Raw genomic sequence first — 25724 nt, forward strand, 5'->3', positions numbered from 1 at the left:
AAATGGATGTTTGTGGGTGTAGTAAAGGCAATGAAAACATTCTAGATTTCCCATAAAAGTAATATCTGTGAAATAAAAAAAAAATCCTTACCCGTGCTTTACTGAAATTATTGATTTTGCAGTATGGGAAAGGGCTGGTTGTGCAGTAGATGAAATAGCTCTTTTTGCAGAATATGAAATGGTTGGTTCTACAGAGTGGTAAATGGCTGGGGCCTGCAGTATGGGAAGGGCTGGTTCTGCTGTGTGCGGGAAGATGCTGGTTCTTCAGTGTGGAAAAGGGTGCATCCTGTAATGGGGGAGATTTGTTTGTAATGTGCTGGTGCTGCAGTGTGGATAACAGGCTGGTTTAGACACATAGGGTAGGGTTTGTTCTGCTCAATGGGAAGAGACTTGTTCTGTCGTACGGGAAATTGCAGGTTCTGCTATATGGGAAAAGGTTGGCTCTGCCATGTTGGAAAGTGTGTGTGTGTGTGTGGGAGAGACATTGTTGCACAATAGATAGATGATTGACTTTAGAGTTTATCAAAGTGCGCAGTCTCTAACGTAGGGCACCAGGGACTGGATTCTGCACTATGGCAGAGGGTTGGTGTTAGAATTGGGGGTCGCTAGTTGGCACAGGTAGATACTTGCGACAAATAGGGACCCTCTCCTCTAGTCAGGATAAGGGGATTACACTCCTAAAATAACCCCTGCTCACGCCCTTGGTAGCTTGGCACGAGCAGCAAGGCTTTATCTCAGAGGCGTTGTAAGTTAAGCATTTGTGACCACATACAGTAACCCAGTGACAACACTACAAAAGGACACCACACAAGGTTGTATATCAAAAGTAAGTATATTTTATATATAGTTACCACAAGACCAATAAACGACGAAAATTATCCACAGTACTATTAGATTTCAAGAGTTCTGGTTAAAAGTCGCGGTGCGGGCAACGGCTCGGTGACGGCGTCAGGACGGAGTTGGTGAGCTCAGAGCTTGCGTTGTTCAAGGCGGACGTTGCTTGATGTGGTGCCTACAGGACACTGGCCAGTCGTGAGAGTCGGTCTCAGCTCCCTGCCTCTGTAGCCACTTGTTTCCAGCAGCAATTCACAAAGGCTGGTAAAGTCCACTGGTCCTGGGACTTCGGTCAGGGGGCAAGCTCTCTTCCAAGCCCTTGGAGATCTTTGCACAAGTTGAAAGAAAAGTCCACAAAGTTCTTTCTCCTCCCTTTGGCAGTCAGGCAACCACTGCAGGCCAAACCCCGAAGCAGCTTTCAGCTTGGGAATAGTCTCTCCTCAGTTTCTTCAAGTTCTTTCTCCTCAGCAGAGGTTTCATCTTGTAAGTCCAGAAGTGATCTAATTTCTTGGAATCAGATTCCCAATTCTTATACCCCAAAATCCTTTGTTCTCTGAGGGGAGAGGGGCCTATGCCCAGTTCAAGCCAGTTCTGAAGCACTCTGTTTACCAGACTTCTCCTTTCCTTTCACAGCGCAGGGCAGGCACATCAGACTCCCCACAGGAGGTGGGGCCAGCATTGTGGAAGGCAAGTACAGTCCTGGAGCACTTATTTGGCAGTCTTCCTTCTCTTCTTTCAGTGTGCAGGACAGACACCTCAGACGCACCACAGGAGGTGGAACCAGCATTGTAGAGGGAAGGCCCAGCCCTATTCATGTCCCAGGTGCAACTCCTCCCTCCCATCTAGATGCAGATCTCCCTATTCACCACCGGGCTGTCCCAGTATGTCTCTTGGAATCCCCCTTCCTTCTTACTCACAAAACCAGACAAAGGAATACACAACTTCGCAGAGGCAGGCTCAAATGGTTAGGCAAGCAAACACCTACTTTATAAAAGTGGTATTTGCAAACACAGAATATTAAAATAAACTTCACTAAAAGATGTATTTTATTATTTTGAGTCCATGCATACTAAACTCTAATTTCTACCATGTTCTCTGAGTCTGCTAGGATTATAAACCTGTAACAATCAAGCAGCCCATTCTGGCCTATGGAGAACAGGTAGCCTTGCATTAGCGAAAAACGAAAGTGGTTGTAATTCACTATTAGGACATGCCATACACATCAGGGCTTGTCCTACCTTATCCTTACAATGCACCCTGCCTGTGGGCCTACCACGTGGGTGACTAATAAGAAGAAAAGGGGAGGTTTAGGGACGGGCAAGTGGGTGCACCTGCCCAGTCAGCATGACAGTACCAGATTGCACGCAGGATCTGCAATTGCAGACCTTAGACACGTTTTACAAGGCCACTTTTGTGGGTGGCACAACCAGTGCTGCAAGCCCACTAGCAGCATTTGGAATTACACGGCCTAAGCACACTCAGTGCACTGTACTAGAGTCTGACAAGTAAACCAAACAGTGAATCATGGAATCACCAATTAATACACTAATTTACAATAGGGAGAGCATATGCACTTTAGCACTGATCAGCAGTGATAAAGTGCCCAGAGTCATAAAATAGCCAACAACAGGTCAGAAAAAAATATAGGAGGAAGGCAAAAAGTTCAGGGATGACCCTGCAAAAAGGGCCAACAGTTGGCTTTCTGGTATAAAAGAGACCGAGTTTTCCTTTAGGACAATTGCTATTTCTGCAGCAAAAGTGAGTACCGGTCTGCATGGCCTATGCTGGGATATAGATATGCAGTACAGGAGATAACTGATTGTGCAGTGTGGTATGCAGAGATCTAGATAGGCTGTACAGGAGATCACTGACCTTAAAGTGTGGTATGCAGAGATCTAGATATGCAGTACAGGAGATCATTGATTGTGCACTGTGGTATACAGAGCTCTAGATATGCAGCACAGGAGATCACTAGTTGTGCAGTGTGGTATGCAGAAATCTAGATATGCAGTACGGGAGATCACTAATTGTGTAGTGTGGTATGCAGAGATCTAGATATGAAGTACATGAGATCAATAATTGTGCAGTGTATGGTATGCAGAGATCTAGATATGCAGTACGGGAGATCAATAATTGTGCAGTGTGTGGTATGCAGCGATCTAGATATGCAGTACAGGAGATCAATAATTGTGCAGTGTGTGGTATGCAGAGATCTAGATATGCAGTACAGGAGATCACTAATTGTGCAGTGTGACATGCAGAGATCTAGATATGCAGTACTGGAGATCAATAATTGTGCAGTGTGTGGTATGCAGAGATCTAGATATGCAGTACAGGCGATCACTAATTGTGCAGTGTGGTATGCAGAGATCGAGATATGCAGTACAGGAGATCAATAATTGTGCAGTGTGTGGTATGCAGAGATCTAGATATGCAGTACAGGAGATCAATAATTGTGCAGTGTGTGGTATGCAGAGATCTAGATATGCAGTACAGGCGATCACTAATTGTGCAGTGTGGTATGCAGAGATCTAGATATGCAGTACAGGCGATCACTAATTGTGCAGTGTGGTATGCAGAGATCGAGATATGCAGTACAGGAGATCAATAATTGTGCAGTGTGTGGTATGCAGAGATCTAGATATGCAGTACAGGTGATCAATAATTGTGCAGTGTGTGGTATGCAGAGATCTAGATATGCAGTACAGGAGATCAATAATTGTGCAGTGTGTGGTGTGCAGAGATCTAGATATGCAGTACAGGAGATCAATAATTGTGCAGTGTGTGGTATGCAGAGATCTAGATATGTAGTACAGGAGATCAATAAGTGTGCAGTGTGTGGTATGCAGAGATTTAAATATGCTGTACATGAGATCAATAATTGTGCAGTGTGACATGCAGAGATCTAGATATGCAGTACTGGAGATCAATAATTGTGCAGTGTGTGGTATGCAGAGATCTAGATATGCAGTACAGGCGATCACTAATTGTGCAGTGTGGTATGCAGAGATCGAGATATGCAGTACAGGAGATCAATAATTGTGCAGTGTGTGGTATGCAGAGATCTAGATATGCAGTACAGGTGATCAATAATTGTGCAGTGTGTGGTATGCAGAGATCTAGATATGCAGTACAGGAGATCAATAATTGTGCAGTGTGTGGTGTGCAGAGATCTAGATATGCAGTACAGGAGATCAATAATTGTGCAGTGTGTGGTATGCAGAGATCTAGATATGTAGTACAGGAGATCAATAAGTGTGCAGTGTGTGGTATGCAGAGATTTAAATATGCTGTACATGAGATCAATAATTGTGCAGTGTGTGGTATGCAGAGATCTAGATATGCAGTACAGGTGATCAATAATTGTGCAGTGTGTGGTATGCAGAGATCTAAATATGCTGTACAGGAGATCACTAATTGTGCAGTGTGGTATGCAGAGATCTAGATATGCAGTACAGGAGATCAATAAGTGTGCAGTGTGTGGTAGTGGGATGGTTTGCGCTGTGGGAATTCGCTTGTGATGCACAACGATAATCATCTGCTGTGTAAGGAAAACATCTTGCGCATTTCTGCAGAAAAGAGATGGATTTCCTCCAAGACAAATAGTTCTGTGCTGGCAAGGGACGTTTCATTTCACTTCCCCTCTGTTCTGCTTCGGAAGAGCAGGGACTCTGCTTTGCAGCTGATGCCGTCTGCCTTTCAGGAGAGGTCTGGGCTAAACAAAGACTATCAGTTTGCTGGTTCATTTCATGCTTTGTGGCTCTCGAGACAGCCTTTAAAGGGCTCTCGCTCACAATGTACTACCTTTTCTGCCAGGCCCTTCTCCGTGGGATTGGTGAAGCCAGGACGGAAGGGCACCCCTCCCTTATAACCCCCCACCCCCCGTGCAAACAGCAAAAGACAGTGCTCGCAGGTCAAGGTCAAGAAACTGTTTTCCAAACAAAAGCTTAGCTCATGTTAACAGTCAGATGTGGTTTTATTGCATACTTAATTAAAACCTTTGCCAAATAATTTACAGGAAATTAAAATATAAATAAAAAGGACCCTGCGGCACTCGATAGAAAAAGTGCCCTATTCAATAAAAACAAATTGTTTCATGTAAAGTGCACCTATTAAGAAGTGCTAAACACTTTGCACAAATTTAAAGTATAAATTAAAAAACATTGCCAAACAGCAAAGTGACTAAGGTGCCTCTTTGAATTAAACCTCCAAGGTCTAGAAATGTACTGAGGTGCCAGGGTACAAATAAAAAAAAAAGTTCAATTGTGCACTTTAAAGAAGTGTCAAGACTTAGGATTCAAGAAAGTGCCGAAATGCAGGTGTCAATACTGGAGTTCATTTGTGCACCTGCCAGTATTGTCCAGACTTAGAAGGCTTGCCAGTCCTTTTAACACAATGGCCGGAAGTTTCATAAACGGGATATTTAACCCATGCCAACTGGTTATCGCTGAAAAAAAAGTGCTCATGCAGGTACAACCTCTATCATTAACACTACAAGGATAAAGTGCAAAGTGTCAAAGTGCGCAGTATAGAAGTTTTTTTTAGATATGCCTCTTCTTGGTGTCAAAATAGGACTCACTAGTCTTTTGACTAGCCCTATCTGATTGTATCCTGGAATTGTGGGCCCTAAGGGCACCTGTGTGCCTTTTCAATACCAATGCCAAGAATGTAATAGTCTGGATGTTAAGACGATTGTTGAGCCCATTATAGCACTCAATGACGGCTTGCCTACACCTGCCTACCCCCAGTTGATTCAAGAGAGCACGCAGAAGGGATCTTCGTTCAGCGAGTAGTGCCGGGCAGGTGCATATTACATTGAGTCTTGACTCTTGCACTTGAGGGCACCATCTGCATAATTTATCAGAGGACTTACTCAACCATCGAGGTTGGTGGTCCAGAGTGGACTAGCCTCACAGGTGTTGGTTCATGAACTGCATTTTGATATGTTTCGAGTAGCAACTGGCCAGATTGGATTGCATGCAATACTGGTGATTGCACTTTATCATGATCCATGCGTGTGATCTCCTTGCCAACCTTCGTTTGCCTTCAACGAAGGACGCCAAGCGCATGCTACAATTGATGAGTTTTTTTTAAACTGCAAAAGAAACCAACATCTCCCATGGCTCTTGAGCATGAAGGGGCTCCAAGCTCTGCTCAAAATAATCTCTAAAGGGGGATTTCCAGTCAGGATTTGATAATTCACTCTAGAACAGTTAATCCAAGGTTGTCTGACCGGCGTTCGTTAACTTGAAACAAAAGTTTTGAAAAAAGTTCCTTGCCTTGCTAGATGTTGGTTCAGTAGGCCACCCTTGAATCTTATTTGACATGGGGAAGCTTTCAGGACCAGTTAAAAGAGCTGTCTGTAGACCATGAGATGTAATGACTCAAAAACCTGACTTCGCCGCCGCACACAGACTCGCACCCAAATGCGAGGGTTGGCAGGAGTTTAGCCTCAGTCCACACAGCAACGGGAGCATAGACTGACCCTAAATCCCTTTCTGAAGAGTGAAATAAATTTACCAGCAATGAGAACAACTTTAATTTCATTGCAGATTTATGTGTCGAAAAAGAGCAACTGGAGTCAGAAATTACACCGAGGTACTTGCATTCTTGAACATATGTGCGTTTTGAGCGGTTTAAAAACCATGGGCTGCTTTGGCTCGGTTCTGGAGAATGTATTTACCTTAGTCTTTTTGACATTGACTTCGAGGCATGATTTGGAATGATGATTGCCCAAAGAATTCAACTGTCTTTCAGGCCTACTTGGGTGAATCTCAACAGGACTACGTCATACGGATAGAGAATGCTGGCTAACGGCTGCCTGCTCCATTGCTGCTCATCAGTGTTGCCTCTGTCCATGTCGGAAGTTAGGTCAGAAGTAAATATTTTAAAAAGAGTTGGGGTCAGCACACAGCCCTGCTTCAAACTGATATTTGTCCAAACCTTCTTTGATAAACTATTGCTGTCACCTAGATTTATACGGATCCAGGTATCGGTATAAAGGAGTTGAATTGCTTTCAGGAGGGGTCCTGGAATCCCTATACTATAGGAGACAAACTTCTCCTATAGTAACAACCTGATCACCCGATCAAAGGCTGCCTTAACTCCTTAACCGCGGCGGTTTTTCCGCCGTGGTGCGGGCTTTCTAAAGGGTGGGCGGGGCTGCATCAGCCGTTGGTCGTGCGCAGCACTGGGGAGGGAGTGGTCGCGACGGCCCTCGGCTGGTGGCAGCACTTAAAGGGTTAAGATCGATGAAACAAACATTTAAAGATGTCCTTGTTTCATACGCCTTTTTGGCCAAAGCGATTAGGGAACTTACATATGTTAAGGTACTCACAACAGGCAGAAAGCCTGTTTGATTGAATAAAATTATTTTGTGCTTGTCTGCCCATGTGCACAGTTTTTTCAATAAAAGTTCAGAAAAAATATTTTGTTTCATTGCCTCATAGGACAATAAGCCTGTAATTCAATGGATCAGATTTACAGCTGCCTTTGAATATTGGGTGGAGAATTGCCCCACTCCATGATTCGGGTACAATGGTTCGCTTACAGGTGGAATACTACATTGTGGTAAGTGAGACCACCCAAAATGCTGGATCTGACTTAGGGGCCTGTTAGGGCCAGAGGGGGCTTCTGTTTTGCTTCTCTTGATGATGCTTTCTAGCTCTTGTTGGGAGAACCACATAGTTTCGCTTGCACAGCGCTTGATGAGGCCAAGATTGATTGAGTTTGATCTGATGGTTGCTTGGACCCCTGACTCCCTGAAACGGCTTTCAAGGTGACCTATCCTCGCTTGTTCACTGATGCTACCATAGAACGCAATGTGATGTGCCCTTTCTAGGGTGTTGACAATCATCCAGAAGATTTTGGAATTCTTCGCCCTGCATGCGTGAATCGGTTTTGCCTATTGGACGTTGTTGGCCTCCTGCTTTGCGATCCAAGAGTGCTTTTTATACATCTGTCTAAATGATCTGATGTTTTCAATCAATTGAGGGTTTGCCAGATATTTCTTAAGAGCTCCTGGATGACTATTTCGTTCTGTTTTCAAGGATAGTAAGTCAGTCACCTTTGATAGGTGGAATTATTTTTCGTATGTCCCTTTTTACAAGTGGTATTCGGATAATGGTTAAGCAGATTCTGACAACGGGATCCCATGCCTGCAGGGGAGAGGTGACCAGTTTCTGGCCTGTTACAGGAGAGTTACGCATTACTCTCATATCTCCTGTGTGAGAATACCATTCCATTTGAATATTTTCAAATTTTCTGTGCTTGTGGATTACAACAGTGAGGGTGCCTTATGAAGGGTCATTAGTTCCGTATGTAACACAGTTACTTGTGGGCAGTGAACACTTTTGGTGTGCAGATCTATTCTAAAGGAGCAAGTGTATTGGCCAATCCTCATGACGCCAGGGTGAAATCAATAGTCGAACCCGCATTAGAGTTAAAATGGGAGCAAGCAGGTGGATGGTATGTAGCAATGCTACCTTTTAAAGGCTGCAGTCTGATGGACATGCATGCTGACAGAATCTCTCCACTGATTTTGTTGGACTTTGCCTCTTCATAGGCCACTTGACTACTGCCTGCCATGTTAAATCTTGGGAGTCAAATTGGTCAAGAAGGAATGATTCAATGTTAATTCACCTGAAAGAATAAATTCGGCTGAGTTGTAAATACCCTTGAGGTTAGTCAACAAAGGTTGTGGCTACTTCTTTCTTGTTCCTATGTGCCAGATTTATATAGTTGTTCAGAATAATGACCTGGTTCTTAATTATAACAGACCAGTTTTCCAACCAGACCCCCAGCAGCCAGGAAGATTGAACTTTAGGTTGGATATATTTGTCCTAAAATCAATGGCTATGTATTTAGATAGGCCTCCCCTTGGAGAACCTTTAGCGTAGGGTTTGATAGAAGGGTTGTTGAACTCGCAAAAGCCTATTAATGGGAGAGGATCCAATGCCTATGTTTGTTGCAGAAGGATGATTTCGAGGTGCTTCCAGTAATGTATGATTTGCTAATCATGGATCTCCGCTTCAGGCCATTCACTTTCTCGGAGCAAACTTGTAAGAATTTGCGTGCCCAATGGGACAACTAAGGGGGACTTTCTTCATTGTAGGCCTACATTGGAAGGCCTACAAGGGTGGCCAGGAGCCAGCTACAGTCTTGCTCAAAACTGGAATGGTGTACCTACTCTTTATGAACGGGATTGCCCTTGTTGGACTGCTTGATCTATTTCCAATTAGGATTCTGTAAGAAACTGGATTACTGGTTGGGCGGGGGAGATGAAACCCTTCTCAAGCACCATCACAATTCTTCTCAGGGTGAAGTAACAAGCAAACCCTGAATTAACCTGAGCTCAACCCTCTTGTAACTTGACTCAGAGCAGTCAGGCTTAACTCCAAGGCAATGTTTGACCTATTTGTGCAACACTTCAAACAGTAACACATTGAAGACACACAACAAAAGGAGCCTGCAACCGGATTAGAAAAATTGAGACATTTTTAATAAATATAACAAGAACAAAATATAATAAATTCTTTATTCTGTTTTTATCATAGTAAAACCATAAAAGCAACAATATAAAAATTGCAACACAGTACATTTAGTAAAATTACCAAAAGAGATATAAGTTCGCTCAAGTTTAAAGATTATTCCGATGCCTGATAATACATTTTAAAAAGTTCAGTACATGGTAACAGGTGCGCTCAGAGTCTAGCATCTGTAGGGATAGCATAGCCGGGCGACATTGTCTGAAACCCCAAGACTTTAGCAATGGGAATAACCAAATTTTCCGGTGAGAGTGAAAATATTTACAAACCGTATCGTGTGCATACACATCTGTGGTGAGGTCTCGTCACATGGACATAAAGTCAGCTTTGGGTCCCAAGTGTTCTTTTATGGGAAGGCCACTAGTCTGTGGAAAAGGTTGAGTCTGAGTCTAGTCAGGAGCATCTTGTCATATGTGGTGATTTCCAGTGTGAGATAGGGCTGAATTTGTGGAGTAAGCTGTACCATATTTGCGTGTTGTACAGATTGTTTGGTTGAAAGCAGAGTGATTCTGAGAGTCTCTATATGACTCATGGCTTTTTGTTTCAGGTCTTTCTTAGTTATCTCAGTTAGGGTTACTGGAGTGAGATAGTATCTTTCCAAGCCCAAGTCTGTGAAGAATCGCCTGATATAGGTGAGCCAGGCTATTTTGTGCGCACGATCCAGTGCCATTGAGTCCTCTAGGATGTTTTTGGTCAGCATGTTCTTGTCTGATAACCAAATGCGTCTCCAGAGTAACAATGGCTGAACTTTTATCAAATCCTCTATGTAGGGGATTCCCAGTTCCGCGTGACATGCGTAGATGGAAGAGCACTTTGGGGCAGATAGAAGAAATCTCATAAACGAGTTCTCAGCTATTTGGAGAGATCTAACGTCAGCGTGTCCCCAGACACCGGCCCCATATAGATCGATGGCTTGGCATTTTGCAATGTACATTTTTAGCAGCTCAACTGGTGGTCTCCTTCCGAGTCTTTGTGAAAAGTTCATCAAAGCAACGATAGCTCTCTTAAAAAGATGTCTCCTGGACTCAATGGCTGCTTTCCAATTTAGTCTTTCATCAATCATTATGCCCAGGTAAGGGTACTGGGGAGTTCTCTCACGTTTTTGTTCATTTAGGAGGATGTTCTTTGTGCGTTTTCGCCCTCCACCAGCCACCATTACAAAAGTTTTTTTGACATTTATGTGCAAATCTAAAGCGCCCATAAATTCAGCATATTTCTTCAGGGATTTCTGGAGTTCTATTGGTGTGCGGGCCAGGATAACTGCGTCATCCGCGTAGAGCAGTGCGGGGATCAGGCGTTGTCTTAGTCTTGGCAGGTCCTGCCACCCCCTTAACATCTTCTCTTCCAGCCCATTTGTATACAGGGAGAAGAGGAAGGGGGCAAGGACGCACCCCTGCCTGACTCCTCACTCTACTCTAAATGATGCAGTAAGCTCTCCCTTTGTCCCATAGCGCACTCTCGCAGAAGCGTCCGAGTATAGTTATCTTAAGAAATCCAGGAATGGAGGGTCCACCCCCATGTTTCTCAAAAGAGACCATAGCTTCACGTGGGATACGCAGTCGAAAGCAGAGGACAAGTCCACATATACCATGTACATTGTCCCCTGCTTCGCGTGAATGTACTTGGACACGATAGGGCTTAGGTTGAGGGCCTGTTCTACGGTTCCGAACCCTTCTCTGAACCCGAATTGTAAGTCCGATAGGATTTTTCTTTCGTCTGCCCATTCCTGGAGTTGTTCTAGGACTATTCTACCAACTACTTTTCCTAGAGAATCTAATAAAGAAATGGGACGGTAACATTTAACATCTTGGCGGTCCCCCTTTTTAAAAATAGGTACCATGATGGAGTTGGACCAAGACTCCATCAATCCCACTTTCGCTGCCGCAGTGCATACTCTTGTCAGTATGGGGGCCCAGAGATCCGGGAGGTGTTTAAAAAGATCTACAGGTACCCCATCTGGTCCTGGCGCTTTTCCCCCTTTTCTTAAATTCAAAGCCTGCACTACCTCAAGTATATCAAATTGTAGGTTGATTGGAAAGTCGATGGGAGGAAGGGGATAATGTGATTCTTCTGTTGGAGATGTTAATTTAAAAATATGAGAAAAATGGTTTACCCAGGTTTCCTCTTCTATTGCTACGTCGATCTGGGGTCTGTTGGAATCAGAGAGAAAAGGGGTTTTTACTATTCACCAGAAGGACTCGCTGTTTCTTGTAAGTGTACTTTTATGTAAGTCGTCCCATCTTGTTTCCTCAGTTTCCTAGCCTTTTTATACTGCAGCCTTAAGTGCTGGATCAGTTGTTGGTCTCTTTGCGGTTGTCTAAGAGCCTCTTTTAACTTGGTTTGAGAAATGGTACAATCATGGTTAAACCAGCCTAATGGTTTTGTGTTATTTTGGTTGTTTTTTCTGGTCAACATTACTTTTATTTTATCCAAGATGATCTTAAAATTTTCGAGAATGGTGTTATCATCTGTTTCTAGGTCTAGACATTTTATTATATTGGGGTATAGTGTCTTTATTAGATTGTTGGTTAGTTGGATTGGATCTATCTTCCCCCATTTTAACGTAAATCCATTTATTCTGCCCAGTTCGAGTCGGTTTTGGGATAGAGTGTGTGCGATTATTGTTGTGTGCGTTAATTGATTTAAGAGATCTAAATCCAGTCTAAGCGCTGAATGATCGCTTAGAGTGTTTGCCAGTAGGGTGAAGTCCCTAATTAGATGCCTCAGCCCATCCGTTGAAAGAATATAGTCAACGGTGGTCTCATGCCCCCTCCCTAGGTATGTGGGGTCTAAAGCATTGTTAACAGGGTTTTTCTTATTTACTATTGATAATTCCAGGTCTGTAAGAAGGTTGTTCATTGCTTCCCCTGTTCCATCATGGTGAAAGTGCACAAGAGGGTTATCATACTCGTCCACTATCCCGCAATTCTGATTGCTCAAACGAGGGCAGGGGTGTAAATTAAAATCCCCTCCCCATAATAGATGGACAGCGGCCTTTTTTTTGTATTGTTGTCTATATTTGGCAATTTTTTCCTGAATTATCAAGAGGGTGTTAATGAAAAGGTCCTCCTCTAAGTTATTATAAAAGTTTATTAGGATAACAATGGCTTCTTTACCTACTGAAAGGGAAAGCAATTGAAAGTTTGGCGTGGATTCTGTTTTTAGTAACTTCAGGGTTGGAATAGTATTCGCTATGTATATGGCCAAGCCCCCCTTAGGCCTACCCGCACTGCTGGGGAGGGCTGGGGAAAAAATGTTTTATAACCCACAATATGTAGCTCTTTCATGGCCCATGTTTCTTGGAGGCATATTATATTGCCTTCTTCAAGAAACTGGGCGGCTGAGCCGTCCTCTATTTTGGGGCGGAGACCCGCAATATTCCAAAAAATAACGGAGAGGGGTTGTGTCCTGTTCTCTTGGACTGCGGTCGTCTTCCGTGCCAGCTCTAGGGGTAGAGTGGGCTGTTCATCAGGGGGAGTTTCGGGTGATGGTCAATCGACCATTTCTAGGCCGCTAAACCGATTCATGGTCGGTATGCCCGACCAATTTTCCTAGTGTGGTACTTCTCTATAACTAGATCTGTATGGTCGCTGCGGTGGTGCACCCCATTGCTCCCATTCTCTTCCTCTATTACGGGGTCCCATGATCTGCCATGGGCCATCCTGTTGGTGATAATTGGGGTCTACCGGCCACCAAGGGGTCTCATGTTCATTTTGTCGCGGGCCGTTTTTGGTCTAGGGATGTTAAATTCCTAGAGCTGTGGGACTGCTTTACGCCAAATATTGTCGAATTCGTTAAGGCGGTAGTTGTAGTGTTTCTTAGGATAGAAAAAGGAAAGACATTTTGTGTCAATCCCACCGCTTGTATTGTGTTGTTCCCAGGAGCATATGTATTCGACCACTCGAGGATCCTCAAAAGTGATCACAATACAGTCTCCCTGTAATACTTTTTTGGTGTGTCCCACCCATGGGGTCCTGCTTACTGTTGCTATCCTACTAGACCAATTGGGGGGGATGGGCCGATTTGTATTTAGCCAATATTGGACCTTATTTTTTAAGGACCAATTAGGCTCTATGGTCTCCCCGTTAGTTCTGGTACCCCCGTCATCACAACCACGAATGGTGATGCTTCAGGTGGCAGATTCGTGTAGGGTCTGCCCTCATGAGCTCCTCTCGTGGTTGCTTTGTTCGCTGTAAGGTTTGGTTTTTTCTGGGTTGAGTTTGTGGGCGCTGGTGTTTTGGGGGCTGGCGTCTTTAGAGTTGTTGTTGTTGTTACAGGAGTTTTTGACGTTATATTACTCTGAGGGGTTGATATTGTGGCTTCCGGGAGCGATTTCCCTGCTGTGGGGACTTTTGCTACTAATTGTTGTTTGGGTAGAGGACAGGTTAAAGTTGTTTTTTAATTTTGTGGAACATGTGCGGGCGGATTGTCTATTCCCTTTTTTTGCAGTTCTTGAGTTGGCTTGGATTGTATGAATGTTGATATTTTTAGCAATTGTTTCTCGATGTTAGTTAGTCTGGTTTCAAGAGGTTGAAAGAAAGAGTGTAATAATGAGGTAATTTTGATTACCAGGTCCGGGGTGTCAGGTTCGTTACTGTGAGGGATTAGAACAGGTGAACCTGAAACAATGGTGCTTGGAATATTATTAAATGAGGAATGGTGTACCAGTACCTGATGGTCGGTAATGTCAACCATTTTAGGGGTAGGACCTACTGAGTTTGAGGTCACAATTGGGACTGTTGTGTCAGCCATGTTATTGACTGCGGGTTTTTCTACTGTTTCCTTGTCCTTTCTTTTCTTAACAGCCCCCTCTCTCCTCCCTCTTGCTTGTCTTACTTCCTCTGGTGTGTGGTCACGTACAATTTCAGGTGTTTTTTCTAGGTCAGAGTTTGAGAGTGATAGAGAAAGTTGGGAGGCTGAAAGGTCTACAACATTCGGAAGACTAAGTCTTTTGTTACCTTGGAACGATTGTGCTAAAGAACCCTCTGCCTCTGGGGATCTTGCTGTAGCCAATGGTCCCATAGAGGATTGTCTCGCGATCGCGAGGTCAGTGGATACTCTGCCCTCTATTAGGCTAATGCTTTGGTCAATAAAGCTGTTTGCCTTAGTGATAAAATCGTCCGTAGGCCCTAACAGCTGTTCGCCAATCCCGCCCTTTTTTGCCTTCTTGGCCTTACTACCCCTGGTGTTCATTTTCGGGAGAAGAGATTCGCAAAGTCTTTTTACGTGGGTGGATAATAGTTAGTGTGAAAAGTACGTTTTATGCAGAACTTAGAGGGAGGGCCCGGCCCGGTCTCCTCACGTTCTCGAACGGCCTCAAACGGCCCGCTCTTTGCCCGGTCTTCGCCCCGGACTGCGACCCGTGCGCGTCCCGTGATGCGCGTTACTGGGCTTACTTAAATCCGATTTGGCAGAGAGGAGGCGTGGCACTGGGAGGGGGCGCGGCTCAGGCGGGAAGAGGGCCCAGCTAATGATGGTGAATGCTGGTCCTCGCAGTCCCGGGGGCCGCGCCTCTCACCTCCGCTGCGGCCACGCAGTTGGTCCTTTACACACTCTCCGTTCAGTGGCAGATGGACGGTCTTTAAAAGCTACTCCAGTAGCAAAGGGCAATGTTTGGTGAAACAGAAATCCTCTAGGCGAGCGGCCCCCGTGAAGCGGGGGCCGCGAGAGGTTATCAGCAAACCGGTGGAGGCGGGCACTGGGAGGGGGCGCGGCTCAGGCGGGAAGAGGGCCCAGCTGTTGATGGTGAATGCTGGTCCTCGCAGTCCCGGGGGCCGCGCCTCTCACCTCCGCTGCGGCCACGCAGTTGGTCCTTTACACACTCTCCGTTCAGTGGCAGATGGACGGTCTTTAAAAGCTACTCCAGTAGCAAAGGGCAATGTTTGGTGAAACAGAAATCCTCTAGGCAAGCGGCCCAAGATCAAAATGTCAAACATCAGTAGAGCCGAAGTTCTGAATTTTTAAAGGTTTTAGGGGGCAATAGTGCCAAAAAGCACAAAGCATCAACTTTGGGTATCTGGTCGTATGAGACCGGGAATAAGTCACAAGTTCAGGCCAGCCACAATGGAGTGTGGGTCGGATACAGTGACCAGGTTAGTCCCACTGAAAAATTACCTTCTCAGTCCAGCACTAAGAATTCAGTTTGCAGTGGAGGGGGCCGCAATGAGCAAGGAAGCATTGCGGATGGTCATCGATGTAGTGCAAAGAGCTGGCCAGGCATTGCGGAGGGTTGTTGTTGTAGTACAAGGACCCTGTTGTTGTCACAATTGGCCAGACTGGTGTTTTGCAGTCGGGCCGGTGCTACACGTGATCATTCCACATGAGGGGTCAATGCTGTAGCACAAAGAGTCAGGCTGACGGAACTTTTCATTGTCTGGCTGTGCTAGTGTCGAGAATTCAGCACCACAGGGCCCGTTCACGGGCGTAAGGAGCCCAACAACCTCAATTCAGCCTTTCTGAGGCCACACCAAGGATCCGGGATTACAGAGGCACCACTTGTGGGTCATGGGCTTGCTCCAGCTGGATACGAGCGCTAATGCAGGTAGTTGGCAGTCTGTTATGTTATTGTAGCTCAGAACAGGAGGCCAACACACTAACCATTGGAGTCACTCTGGGAGTCCTGGGTTCCAGAAATGCAGACCCAGTTCTTCTCACCCAAGGAGAGGGCAGCAGGCAACAGGTGAGCACAGCAAGGCAGTAGTAAAATAGTCTGGCAGAGCGGCAGTCCTTCAGCAGCTCAGCAGTCCTTCTTCCTGGCAGAGTATCCACAGGTCCAGAAGTGTACTGAAGAGTTGGTGTCTGAAGTCCAGTATTTATACCCAGTTGTGCCTTTGATATGGGGTAGAAGCTTCTATAAGTTTCTCTTTGAAGTCCCCAGGCACCCTACCTTCCCTGTCCTAGCTCTAAACTAACTACAGGGATTATGTGGCCCTTTGCATGGAGGTAGGACACAGCCTATTAAAATGTAATTAGAGCTGTGCCCAGCTCCTCCCTCCCATCCTGCCAGTGATGGCTCATTCATGCACACCTAAGCTAATTATATGTGGCTGTCTAGGAGAAATACACACAGCTCACCTGTTAGCTACATCCATTCATGTGACCCAGGTACAGACTACAGGAACTAAATAGTTAAAGAAGGAAAAGGGCAACTTTCTAAAAATTATTCAAACTTTAGGGGTTGCGCCTATAACTAAACCTATGGCTAGACCACATCAATAGTATAAACAGATGTGTTTTGCCTTAGTAGGAATGGTTTATAAAAACATTGATTTTTGGGATTTTATGTGCCATGAACCTTGGTTTTTATTTCCCAATTTGTGTATTCTTTCATGACCATTTCTTGTGTCAAACACATTAGATCACGTAAAACAAAGGTATCAGGGGCCCTTGGGCCCTAGATCAAATCATCATTACATATAACACGTTCAAAAACAAATGTTTCCTACATTTGAATTTCACATGACACAACCATTTCCCCAAATTACACCGGTTTCCTAACACTTATTTGACACAAAATTAAATAAACCAAAAAAACAGTCTTGTACTTTCATAGATACGAAAAAGAGTCAATATTAAAATGGCATTTTCAAAATTGTAATTTAAAATCTGACTTCAATGTGAGTTAGGATTTTTCATTACAATTCCAAAGATACCAAACATGAACTCAGCACCTGCTCCCATTTTTAAATTACAGCTTGTTAAATGTAATGATGCAACTCCAATGTTAGTCCATGGGAGAGGTAGGCCTTGCAGTAGTGAAAAACAAATGTAATCGTTTTTCACTTCCAGGACATGTTAAATGTAAAAGTGCATGCCCATTTTTTAAAAATGCACTGCACCCTGTCCTCTGTGCTACCCAGGGCCTATCCTAGGGGTGACATATATGTATTATAAAGGAAGGTTTTGGCCTGGCCAAAGGATAATTTGGCCAGATTGAAATGGCAGTTAAAACTTGTACACACATTGGCAGGCCTGAGACCTGTTTAGAGGGCCACTTAAGTGGGTTGCACAATAGGGCTGCATGCCCACATATAGCATTTAATTTACAAGCCCTGGGTGCATGTACCACTTTATTAGGGACTTATAAGTAAATTAAATATGCTAATTGGGAATAAGCCGATGTTACCATGTTTTAAGGGGTGAGCACTGGTTAGCAGTGATAAAGTGTGCAGAGTCCTAAAGCCAGCAAAAATGAGATCAGCAAAAAAATGGAGGAGGTAGGCAAACAGTTTGGCGGAAGACCACGCTAAGGCTGACAGGTCTAACAGATTGTTTGGAGGTGCTTGTATTCTTGAGCCAGTGTGAGCATTGAGCTGTTTAAGAACCATTCTAGAGACTGTAACTACCTTAGTCTTTTTTAGATCGATTTCATGGCGTGATTTGGAAGTATAATAACCCAAAAAGTTTACAGTTTTTGCTGGCCTGCTTTGATCTGGCTCTACAGATTTATGTCATCTGAATGGAGAATGCTGGCTAATGGCAGCCCAGTTCACCCAATTCTGGCTCTTGAGCATTGCCCATGTACAAGTCAGGAAGTAGGTCAGAAGTTAAGATATTAAGAGATAGACTAGGGGATCAAAAACACTCAGACCATGGGCCTAAGAACAAGCAAGTTTATCTTCTTAACTAGACAACAGTGCCCTCAGCACAAAGAGGACTAATGTTGGCAAATACAATATTGCCTAACATTTACAACATAGGGATCTTCAATCAGGCTACTCATGTGCATATGGAAGAGGGGCTCTTCTTTCCCTCTTTGGTTGAGGTGTATTCATTATTAGAATTGATATGCATACCTGCTGGTAATCAACTTAGAAGCATTGTTCAGGCAGCCACAGACATAAAAACTAGTAGAGAGTAAGCGTCTGGAGTCAAACTGTGTCAGTATCACTAACTGTCCATGTTGTGTCCAAACAGTGGTTAATTTGTTACAAACAGATTGCAGGGGGTCCAGATCTTTATTTGAACCCCATCACTGGCATTACTGATTGCCAGAGCTGTCAGTGCCAAGGCTGTCTAGTTTTTATTCCACCTCACACCTTTTTCTTCCACTATCCTGCACTTCCGTTCTTTTACTCGTGCAAGTTCTTCTCAACTCTGCTATCCTCTACCTTCACAATTTTGTTATGTTTCTCACACTTCGTTTGCCCTTCACTCCCTTGCTCTGCATCAAAGCCTGAAGATAAAATCTACCCTCAAAAAAGAGTGCTGGTTCCCACCACCTGCACAACTTATTCACTGGGTTCTAGGATCTGGCACAATATCAGCCTGTCCAGGTCTTTCTCCTTTGAATAGTCCCTAACACTTTCTGAGCAGTGCCCATGCTCTTGATTCCTCTGAGAACCCATAACCTAATTTTTCTGCCTGTCCTAGTGGGAGTTCCATTGAGGTCTTGCCTGCGGTAGGAAGGCACAATTTCTGAAGTGCTGAATGACAGTGAAATTACTTCTTCTTATTCACCATATCTGTGTACTCAAAACAATGTGCCAATGTGTTTCTAAACTTTAAAAACTTTAAAACCATTCAAGTATTATCAGTGGAGGTTAGTAAAATGTGCCTAAAATTCACCATTTGCCTCAAACTTCACTAAGGCAGGTTTAAAGGAGAAAACACAAACCCATGTGTAGTTGCTATTATGCTCTATTCATATTTCATCAATTTTATTGATCACAAGTGTTTTAAAAATGCTATTTGACACTACCTGAACATTTCAATTTGTTGCATCTCTCTATGCCTGAAATGGCACTGTAGTTGTCCAGGTTTAATAATTCTAATACTTCAAAATTATTGGGAAATTTGTTATTTGCACTTCTCCATGTTGAGCTTTTAAAAAAAATATTGTGAGTAGATGCAGAGAAAGAACACCAATGATCCATCCTATGCTATTGTTGTCCCTTGCGGACAGGCCCCCAAAACCTCTACCCCTGGCTATGAGACTGTCTTTCTTAATGATTACTGTTTTCAGGTATATTTCCTTCCGGAAATGGTGCCTAATTTACTAGGCAACAAATAGCAGTCAATTTCCCCTGTCCTAGGGTATGAATCCTTGAGCAAATTATATTATTGATGGTGGTTATATGGTTATGGCTTGTACTTGAACTGGGGTGGCGAAGTTAGATAAAGAATGATGATGGATTCAAACCAGATCTGTGACTGGGGGTGTGTGTCTGAAAGTTTCAGCGCTCCATCCATCATCTCCTTGTGTTTGCTTTGTTTGCCCTAAGTTGGCAGGGTATGCCCAGACATGGGTCCCTTGCTCACTTTGTCACTGGGTTCAAGCTAGCCTGGCTGATGAGGGTTGTTACCCTGAAACCGGTCCCAGGATGCTTGTTTCTGGTCCAGGGAAGACATGGCAGTTTCAGCTGGACTGTTCCCATGAGGAACAGGGTCAAGACTTTTTTGCATATAGCTGCGTCTGAACTGGGGTGGTGAATTGAGCTAAAGAATGATGATGGATTCAGCCCAGATCTATGACTGGAGGGTAAGTGTCTGAAAGGTTTCAGCGCTCCGTCCATCATCTCCTTGTGTTTGCTTTGTTTGCCCTAAGTTGGCAGGATATGCTCAGACATGGGTCCCTTGCTCACTTTGCTACTGGATTCAAGCTTGCCTGGTGGATGAGGTCTGTTACCTCGAAACCGGTCCCAGGATGCTTGCTTCTGGTCCAGGGAAGACAAGTCTTGGCAGTTCGGTCTGGACTGTTCCCATGACGCACAAGGTCAAGACTGATTTACATATACCTTTGTCTGAACTGGGGTGGCGAAGTGAGCTAAGGAATGATGATGGATTCAACCCAGATCTGTGACTGGGGGTGAGTGTCTGAAAAGTTTCATCTCCCCGTCCATCATCTCCTTGTGTTTGCTATAGCTTGTAGTACACATTAGTATGCATGAAGAAATGCTGGGCGCCAGCAACTCGTATTTTAAAAAAATACATTTGCCACTGCAGGAGCAACCTCAATGAATGATTCAATTTTTCCAACTAGCTCCCCATCACTTGTGTAGGGGAATTTGACAGTCTGTTGATATGATTTTCCAACGTTTTCAGATGGCTCTGATCCTGTGGCAAAATGTGGATAGACAGTGGCATAGCAAGGTGGGGGGAGGGGGGGAGTGAGGACGGCACCACTTGCAGCGCTGTTGTGGGGTGGCAAGCTCATGAATCGTCAGCCGGCAAAAAAAGGAATCGCCAGCAACGCCCCATCCAACCCCCCCCTCCCCCCTCCCCTCTTGCGCTCTTACCTACCGGACAGTCGCGGGGCAGCAAACACAGAAATCACGGGCTGGCAAACGCAGTGCCATAGGTCTAGCTTCGCCACTGGGGATAGAAGAACCTTACTTTTACCACCCAATTTTTCCACAGACCACCACAACCAAAGTACTTCTGCTTTACACTACTTTCCATTATCTCATACTCTCTCCTCTGTCTGGTACCTATTGCTTTTTCTATAAGTCAGCCATTCAAGTTGATCAGCATGAGCTAGAGTTGTGCAATTCTACCAAATATTGCTCCATAAGGGGGTAACCCTTAAGTTAGGCGAGTGAAGATGATTTGAAGGACGTTTTTCTTTTGACTGTTTAAGACTGTAACAATGACTTTGTCTTTTGTTTACAGCCTATAGAACCTAATGTGTGTCTCACATTTAAACCAAGCAATAATTCATACTGTTTTCTCCTTCTGTTTACCCTCTATTGAATCTTACCTCACCTCTAACATCTATGTTGTTGCTCGTGGCTAAATTTTTCTTTCATACCCGGTCCGTCCATGCCTCTCCGGTGTTGTATTTCTTCCTCAGTCTAACAATTTCCCTCTCTTCTGTCTTCTATCTTCCACTATGCCCCCACCCATCCATGACTCTTCTTCAATTCTCTCACCATTGCTTTGTTTATCTTCTATCCCAGGTCCTCCCTTCACCTGTTCTCTGTGAATAATACAAGCTCTCCTCACCTGTGGTATTACCCCTGTGGTGTTTCCACTCCCCTCTTCTGACTTTTCCCCCTTCATCCCTCATACCAGCTTCACCTGGACTCTTTCAACCATCATTAATACACCATTTCACATCTCACCACATTCACAAGCGCCTTTCCTTATCTTACCTTCTACCCAGTACCCCCTCTGCCTTAATTTATGACACTCCATCCTCACTCCCACCTTCTCACACTTCCTCCACGTTGTCATCCTTCTCGAGTCTCAATGTCATGAATTTCCTATGGTGTCTGCCTTCCACCGGCACACTTGCAATACCTCACAACTCCTCTTTTTGATTGGCAGGGATGATGCTTGGAGGGGGTTGTGGAAAGGAGCTGGCTCATTGGATAGTACATGGACGTCCAGAAAAGGATATGTATGGCTATGATATCAGGCAAGTATCTTTCTCTTACAACTTTAGAATCCTTGCCAAGGAAAGCCAAGATTCCCTAAGCTTTGGAATGCTTTCCTTATTAAACCAGTTCATGGCGTGTCGAATGCCACAGTGAATGGAAAGTGTGTGTCATAGTGTGGAGAACGTTCAATCCCACAGACAAACGGGCACATTGACACAATGATGATTTTAGAGAATGCAGATTTTATTGGCTGCATGAATTGAGCTTTAAATGTATTTTGTACTGTCTTTTATATTGAGTAGTTTTGTATTTGCATGTCATCTTCTTTAAGGAAACCTTGTTTAAAAGACTAAGGTCTAAATAAACACATGCTTTGAACTGAACTAGCACATTGACACAAATTATATGAACATTATTGTAAGCAATAGCCATTGCCACTGGAAAAAGGTGACTACGCAACTGTGGCTTTTTCCTCTTAAGTATGTATTTGCAACAATTGCCACATAACCATAAAGCATAATTTGCATTTTTTTGTAAAAATAAAACCTGTTTAAAGCTCTAGCATATTAAATGTTATTAAAATCGTTGCTCATTGGGTGCAACACTGCTCCTAACACATTTCAAAAGGACACAGGTCCGGTTTCAGCTGTTGGATGGTGTAGCTTGTAAAAGTATACTCTTGTTGATAAGATTTAAACTTTCCCAGTTGATGGAGTGGGGGTGTGCTTTTGTATGCGGCTGAAAATAAAGTCCTTAAAAAGCCTTTTTATAAAGCAGTCGTGTGTGTCAATTACTGCACCATGATCAATCCTTATCAATAGGCCTTTCTTGAAAGTTTTTTTTGTTTGATGTCAGCTGGAGGTTTGTGATCTATTGTAACACAATTCACAGAATACCTCCTATATATGTTATTCAAACTGGTTGAAGCGAACCATTCCTTCTTTTTCATGGAAATGTTTTTGAAGCCACTGTTATTTCAGTGGGTATCCAAATAATCCCAAACATTTTGAATGCCTTTTTTGTTCCCTTTGTCTTGATTACTAAGCTGTCTCCTAGAGAGAAAGGTTTACGTTTACAAAAATATGAATGCATTATAGTGCACTGCAGAGAAGTTTTTAGACACCCTGTAGTTAAAGCAGAACTGTAATGAGCCAGCTAGAGTAGGCGTAATTTTCATTACAAGATTGGACACAAGGAATTGTTTTCTGCTGAGTATTGTGCAAAATATTGTTGCAATCTACTGCTGTCTCGGGAGGAGAAAGCACAGTGTTAGCATTCTCATACTGCTATGAAAACATTTTTTTTTGGGATAAATAATAGGTTCTGCTCCATGTGTATATTTTTCTTTATTGAGCAACCCATGCATTTTCCTAGCATTACAATACTTTTTTTGCACCGATTTATTTTAAAATCTCATAGTAACTATCAGTAGTGCCACAGAATGAGGCATAGTTTTTCTTTATTCACATAATATGCCACATAATTTGTCTTTAATCGCAGCATGATTTGTGTTTTTCTCCTGCATAATGTAGTCAAATGGCTGCACGAGTTGGTCTTCAATTGTGCACATTTCAAATGGTGCTGACCAAATCTTGCTAAAATATGTTCCTGGTGACGGGCACGCTGGCGCTCGTTATAACTAAGACCCAGACTCACGGTGTCCCATTCAGCAAGGGGCGGCCTTAGGCATGTGCAAGCTGTGCACCTGCACAGGGCCACCAAACCCCAGGGGCCACCACATCAACATATATCCTTAATATAAAAATCCTCTGAGGATGGATACATATTTGCGTGGCGGCCCCTGGCAGGGATTTGGCGGCCTCCGGCTCTGTTCCACTTCCAAACACCCTGACCCCCCCCCCTCCTGAGCTCCACTCTCCGCCCTGCCCAGACCCCTCTTCCGGGGCCCCCTACCTACACTCCCTGCCCAGGGCCACCATGAGCCTAGAGCCGCCCCTGATTCAGCACAACAGACAATGCAATGACCAGCAGGTTGTAGGTGTGCTGTCCTATGGGAGCGTGTTTGGGGCTTCCTGGTCAGGGAACGAGGGTGTTTTATCACCTTGCAGTCCTACTAAAGACCTACAGATGGGGTATTACCAACTCACAAAGCTGCCGTGGCCTTCGAATGCGTTTACCCCGAGTCTGCGCATGGTTCCAGGGTGGAAAGAGTGTCCCCTGATTTTATACTATTCATTGGGTGGACGCACCACCCACTTCATACTGCACTCCCAAGCCTGCCACCAGGGAGAGAAGACAGAAAGGATAGTTTAACTGCTTCGCTGCAACGCAAATGCCCTGGAATTTGACGCATGCACAGATCGGACGGCTCCTAACCGTCCGACGCACACGCCCACCGTGACGTCGGACACATCGAAGAGGTTAATGTGAGCTAAGCAATTGTATCACCTGCACTCCATGGTGTAATTATCCTATGTATCCCACACACTCAAGAGGTTCCCAGTGGTGGCTTATACACAACACTGAATCCACTTGCCAGTAAAGTGGGATGGATGGTGGCTTTGGAGCCCTCTGCAGCACCTGCCCCCACTTACCTATCCTTTCTCGCTCTGCTCAGGGCTTCAAAAAAGGCGAGAGCTTCTCTCAGGACACGCACATCTGAGAGCCGGAGGCTGCTGCACAGCGTTTAATGAGTTGAGGAATATGCTTTTGTTGTACTGTGTCTGCAATTAAAAACACAATAACAGCAGGAAATGAAAGCATCACACTTTCACAATGGAGAAAATGACTCATTCTGTGATAGAAATAAAGAATGCGTCCTTTATGCAGCGGTTCCCAACAGAGCTTTAATGCAGCACCTCTGGGTGTATTTCTTGCCCAATTTACCATGATTCTCAGTTCATTTTGAAGGCTGAAAGCAAAGATCTGAACCAGTCGCATATATATAGCTACATATAATCCTCCCCCCCCCCCCGCCCACCCCGATCTGTGCAAGATTCAATGCTGAGATCTAACAAAGAAGTGGATGTGTCTAAACCTATTCCAATGCACTGGCTAATCCAAATGATCCTTAAAATAGGATACAAATTATTAACTTGTCATATTACAAATGAAAGACTCGTTGCCAATCAATGTTGGGCATAAGACAAGGTTGCAATATCGCTTTCTGTGACGTCAGTTCGTGTGATGCAATTGTTACTTTTTTTTTTTGCAACTTTATTTCGGCATTTATTCCATAAAGGTTTCTGCATCATTGTTTTGCCAAGAAACAGATTAAAAGCAATACATACTAAATATTAAGTAGCACATGTGCAGTGCTCAAATTTCATCAAATTATTACTCATTTCGAAGATAATTAAATTCTGTAATACAAAATGATCAAAACAACTCTAAAAATTCCAGCTGGGGCAAAAAAAACTGCAAGTACCAGCTAGAAGATAAAAAAAGCTGTATACATGCAATTATCAACAACAGTTTAAAATTAATACATCAAAACTTTTGGGCTTTGGTATAAATGCCTCACATATGCCCTAGAAAATTGGCAACAGCACAAACAAATAAGGGTCTAGCGTCTGTTCTTAAAATTCGTAAAGCTGATTGATGGCTGCGTTTACCCAGAAGCTTGCAAATTGTTTTAATCCACTTGGCTCTTGAAATCACATATGCCTGATAAGCAAAAACTACATGGGCAACCGATTCAGTAGCAATGTTGCAACCATAACATAAACGAGGTAACAGCAAGTTATGGTGCTATCCACTAATAAAGGTGTTGAAAGGGAGGGTGCAAATCATAAACTGGATGTAAAGCTTCCTATCATTCCCTACCTGGATAATACATAGATAGTGTTCCAGTGTGCTAACCGAGTTTAAATCCAAGAACTCGCGGTAAAATGCCCATAAACTGAATTGTTAATCTCAGTGTCTGCCACCCACTCCCACTTGTTCATTGCCTATGGCATTTGTCGCCTCCACCCCAGAATAATTGTAGCAGATGTGCCCTGAATGTTGGAGAATGTAGTATTACTTGGATGTAAATGTTTGCCTAGAGTGATATTGTGAAACA

At 43.9% G+C, this 25724-nt stretch overlaps 1 protein-coding gene across 2 annotated transcripts in view; it reads left to right on the forward strand.

Moving 5' to 3' along the window:
• The window catches only part of SARDH (sarcosine dehydrogenase), an 850014-nt gene that overhangs the window by 318301 nt on the left and 505989 nt on the right, over positions 1 to 25724 (forward strand). For both annotated transcript variants that reach the window (XM_086921071.1, XM_086921072.1), the window contains exon 10: positions 21648 to 21738. In XM_086921071.1, coding sequence (XP_086777197.1) covers positions 21648 to 21738 — 91 coding nt within the window. The remainder of the gene's footprint in view (positions 1 to 21647; positions 21739 to 25724) is intronic.

This window comes from Lissotriton vulgaris, chromosome 5 (assembly GCF_964263255.1).
Source record: "Lissotriton vulgaris chromosome 5, aLisVul1.2, whole genome shotgun sequence".
Taxonomy (NCBI): domain Eukaryota; kingdom Metazoa; phylum Chordata; class Amphibia; order Caudata; family Salamandridae; genus Lissotriton; species Lissotriton vulgaris.